Source organism: Vigna unguiculata, chromosome 3 (genome assembly GCF_004118075.2).
Source record: "Vigna unguiculata cultivar IT97K-499-35 chromosome 3, ASM411807v1, whole genome shotgun sequence".
Lineage (NCBI taxonomy): Eukaryota > Viridiplantae > Streptophyta > Magnoliopsida > Fabales > Fabaceae > Vigna > Vigna unguiculata.
The window spans coordinates 16,240,485-16,244,755 of NC_040281.1; the positions used below are offsets into that span (position 1 = coordinate 16,240,485).

A 4,271-nucleotide genomic window follows, 5' to 3' on the forward strand; every position below is an offset into this window, starting at 1 on the left:
CTTATTAATTAATTTCGTACTAATTTTAAAATCTTTTTTCAATCCAACGTCATTTAAAGTTAGTATTAATTATGTTGAGTCACTTATAAAATTTGAAACTTTTAATTAAGTTTCTAATAAATTTTGTATGATTTATTGAGTACTCAATAATATTAGGCGGTTATTATATTGACATGTCTTAGGTGATTATTATCTTGTCATATCACATGTCTTATGTAGTTATATTATCTTGGCATGTCTCATGTATGTCTTGGTGCAATGGCAGATCTTCACCAAAATTTTTGGGGGAGCCAAAATAATATACTCAAAATTTATATATTTAATATTTTTGAGACTAATTCAATAAAAATGAATACATAATCTAGTACATATATAATTATCAAAGAAATTACACAATCTAAAGGAATGTCTATCGTTTTTGTCATATTTTTGAACTCATGGAAATTGATTATAATTAGATTTTTCAGTTAACTTTTTTCGATGTAAATAATCATATTATCTGCAAAATATTCATCTTCTGTTTTATTAACATACATTTGATTCAAAAAATATTCACAAACTTTCATTTCATTATTATGCGATAAATAACCATATTATCATGTTTTCATCTTCACCAGTAGTTTCTCTATCAATTTTAAAAAATAAATTTATTCTTTTATTTTCATTAATATACCTATTTAGAAAATAAGTTTAAAACTAAAAAATAATTTATCATAATCTAATCAAAAGTTGAAAGACATAATTACTAAAAAAACTATGATAATCAAGTTACAATTAAAAATTGACTATGAAAAATCACATAGTATATTGTTTCTTCTTCTATATTAATAAAAAATTAATATACAAAAAGGTCATGAGATAAAAAAATAATACTAAATGTTAAAGAAATAGTTTACTATCAAGTGAGACAAGAGAAAGTTACCTTATTTATTTATTTAATAATAGAAGAGAAAATATAAAAAGATGAGGATAGAAATACTGAGTTTATGCCTAACTTATTTTTTAGTAACAAAAGAAAATAAATAAACATAAAAGAAGAATACATCATATAAAAAACTCAAAAAGATAATTAAGAGAGAAAATAAAAAATATCTTAATAATTTTGTTTTCTTATATATTTAATTTTATATTTTATTATTTATTATTGTACTTTATAAAATAAATAAAAAATAATTAATTTAATTTTTATTAATTTTGAATATAATATTATTTAATTTAAAAAATATAAATAATTTAAAATATTTAAAAAAATTAAATGTAAAATAATGAAAAAAAAATAAAAAAAATTGGGGAGGGGGGGTTGTGGCACCCGCCTGCCCCTTGTATGCTCCGCCACTGTCTTGGTGATTATTATCTTGCCTATGTGTTATATTATCTTACTATGTCACATGTCTTAGGTGATTATTATCTTAGCATATCTCATGTATATCTTAGATGATTATTATCTTACTATGTCACATGTCTTAGGTGATTATTATCTTAGCATATCTCATGTATATTTTAGATGATTATTATCTTGTCATGTTACATGTATGTCTTAGGTGTTATTATTTTGTCATGTCACACGGTTAAGTTGTCACCACATATTATTTTATTATTTTATAATTTTATAATTTTGTATGAATAAATTTGGTATGGAAGAAGGAGTGTAATGAGTTAGCTAATTTTGAATGGTAAGAATATTAAATTAAAACCTAATGAATGTAATAGGGTGGGTAGGAGCTTTTCACTTATAGGATTAACACATGCAAACCCAATTTATTAAATTTTCATATGGCCAAGATTTTTGTAATAGAAATGCATGAGCTATAGTAGCCAAAGTTAACCTATTTATTAGGTTTCAATTTCACCTTTTAGAATAAAATATTAATTTATAATCTAAAATGTAAGATGTTCGATTTTACTCGGTCAGAAAATAAGAAAATATAAAATTATAAAATTATAAAATAACATATAACGACAATACTACTAAATTACATAAAAGATAATAACATTTAACAATCACATCTTTATTGAAAGCTTCAAAATTTATAAGATGTTTAAAACGTAATTAAACCTTAAATTTAATATGTATTTTCTGAAAAAAATATTTTATAATAAAACTTTGTTAAAACGTGTCATAGTTTTGTTAAATGTGCAATTATCAATTACTTAAAAAAACAAACTAGCTTTATATTTTATTTCATGTATAGTTAGGTGGGTAAATATCTGGTACACATATTGAATAAGTGTGTACACCAGTTCCTAATAAAAATAAATGAAGTATTACATAAAATTTAGTGTTGAAACGTTATATAAGGAAATATAAAAATAAGATTTATTTTAATAATTTACTTAGATATGCTCTTTCTAAACAAATCTGAAACTCATTCTTTCAAGTGCGGAAAGCCATCTTTCTGCTCCATAGTTGGTTTGACTCATAGCATCTGCGAGATCCTCTATCGAATTTTCTATCTTCTTGTCCACTTCCACATGCTCCACCCAACAAACCTATCGTAATTAAACTCAATATCAACAAAAAATTTCTATTATAATTAACTTTCATATTGTTGTTATCCAAGTTCAACAATGGTAGCTTAAATCAGACTATGTGACTATCTTTAGGCTTTTCTTTTTTATACGAACACCTCCAAGGTTACGAGGAAGTTGGAAAGATTTGAATTTCTAAATGACGTGAGACTATTAAAAATATCAGTAGGATTAAGATATTTGTTTGAGTCTACAAAGGTGGAATCCATGTTCCTTAATCATTTTGAGCAAAAATAAAAGCAAAGTTTAATGGATAATAATATTTTGAATACTAAATTTTGACAACTTTCTCTTAAATATGAGTGGTTTTGGAATAAAGAAGAGAAAATGAAAAAATGAAAACCAATTGTCAAAATTTAATAGAAAAAAATCATTTTCCAAGTTTAATAGAACTATGAACTTACCCAGCAGAATCCCTGATTAATTTCTCGAATGAGGCAGCCAGAAGGTCGTCTCCAAAGACAAGTATGAACACTGGTTTTGTATTTCGAGGAATTAATTGACACATCCCCTATCACCCATGCACCATCTTCAAATTGTCTACAACAACGAACCAAGAGGAATTCTGGAGTTGGAACCGAAGGAGAAACAATGTGCATTTCTGCACTAATCTATACAAACACTCCTTACTCATCAAATACTGATTGCAGCAAAAGAATTGTTATTGAGCAGGTTTTCAGGAAAACATACCAACATCAAAGCTCCATTTCGATCTCTTGACAAACTGCTGAGTGTTTGTGCTTTCTTAACAATTGTCGGAAACAGATCAGACCATTTGCCCTAGAAGGATTAGAGAATATATATGTGGTTAATACATGGAATCTGATTGTGAAACCTGCACAAAAATTTGATAGAATATTAAGAATGGTGTTAGAAGAGGAAACCGTATCCAAAAACATGTCAACAAGTTGTTCAACGTTCATGTTCACTAATCTTGAATCTCTTGAGCACTCTACCCTTGCATTAGGTCCTGTTAAGCAATATCTCTTATCGAGTATCCTCTGATAGGAATCATGTTGAAAAATGAACTTCCCCTCATTCACATCCTTCAACCAGAATGGCTCGTCCGTAGTACAAAGCTTCTTTAACTCCTCCACAGCATTGTTTGCGATCTGCTTCGTAAGTGCACTTTCCAAATCCGTTGTTTCATTTGCTATAGATTTGAATACGATATCGTTGTTCAAGATTTGAATCACCGCATCCAATTCTTGATCAAGATCAATGGGCCTGTTATCCTGAAGGTGTGGGGCAGGATTGTTTATAGCTTGATGATGCCCTTGAATGAGTTGATTCTGAGAATGAATTTCTGAGAAAGCTTCATCTGGACATTCCCTGAACATTCCAACCCACATTGAACTCTTATCGATATAATTGTGATGTTATTTTAAATTTCCTAGAAGATTATGCAATGTAACACATTCAAAGGAAATATTGAATCAAATTTAAAACTTTAATAAATGCATCTTTATAGGGTTATTTTTTAAGAGATTTTAATCAAGAAATTGCAGGATTTTCACTGTTTGGCAGAGCTACACATCTTTCATGCAATAATTATTAATTATACAACTATTTAAGCATACAACCTATTGTAAACTTCAACATAAAAATTACCAACAGCGTGGTAACTTGAAACTAACAAGAATGAAAAAGGAAAATTCATCATTAATAAATCAATATGAACAAGAGGCGACAGCAGTCCAAAAATTATTCAAAATGAACAACAAGCATCACAACAATATATA

The 4,271-nt window shown here is 27.3% G+C and overlaps 1 protein-coding gene across 1 annotated transcript; it reads right to left on the reverse strand.

The window, feature by feature from the left end:
* Window positions 1–2,349: 2,349 nt before the first annotated feature.
* On the reverse strand, window positions 2,350–3,881 carry LOC114175085 (homeobox-leucine zipper protein HDG8-like). Its single transcript, XM_028059843.1, has 4 exons — window positions 3,414–3,881; window positions 3,220–3,309; window positions 2,934–3,140; window positions 2,350–2,490 (listed from the first exon to the last, which is right to left on the reverse strand). Exons 1-4 carry the CDS (start codon window positions 3,879–3,881, stop codon window positions 2,350–2,352), a joined length of 906 nt encoding a protein of 301 aa, XP_027915644.1.
* Between the last annotated feature and the right edge of the window lie 390 nt (window positions 3,882–4,271).

Bases quoted from the DNA above. Each gene is read 5' to 3' on its own strand.
- LOC114175085 (XM_028059843.1), bottom strand. From the start codon at position 3,881: ATGTGGGTTGGAATGTTCAGGGAATGTCCAGATGAAGCTTTCTCAGAA. The intron at 3,310-3,413 runs GTTTCCTCTTCT...TAATCCTTCTAG, and splicing joins TTGACATGTTTTTGGATACG to GGCAAATGGTCTGATCTGTT. The intron at 3,141-3,219 runs GTATGTTTTCCT...GTGTTTGTATAG, and splicing joins GAAATGGAGCTTTGATGTTG to ATTAGTGCAGAAATGCACAT.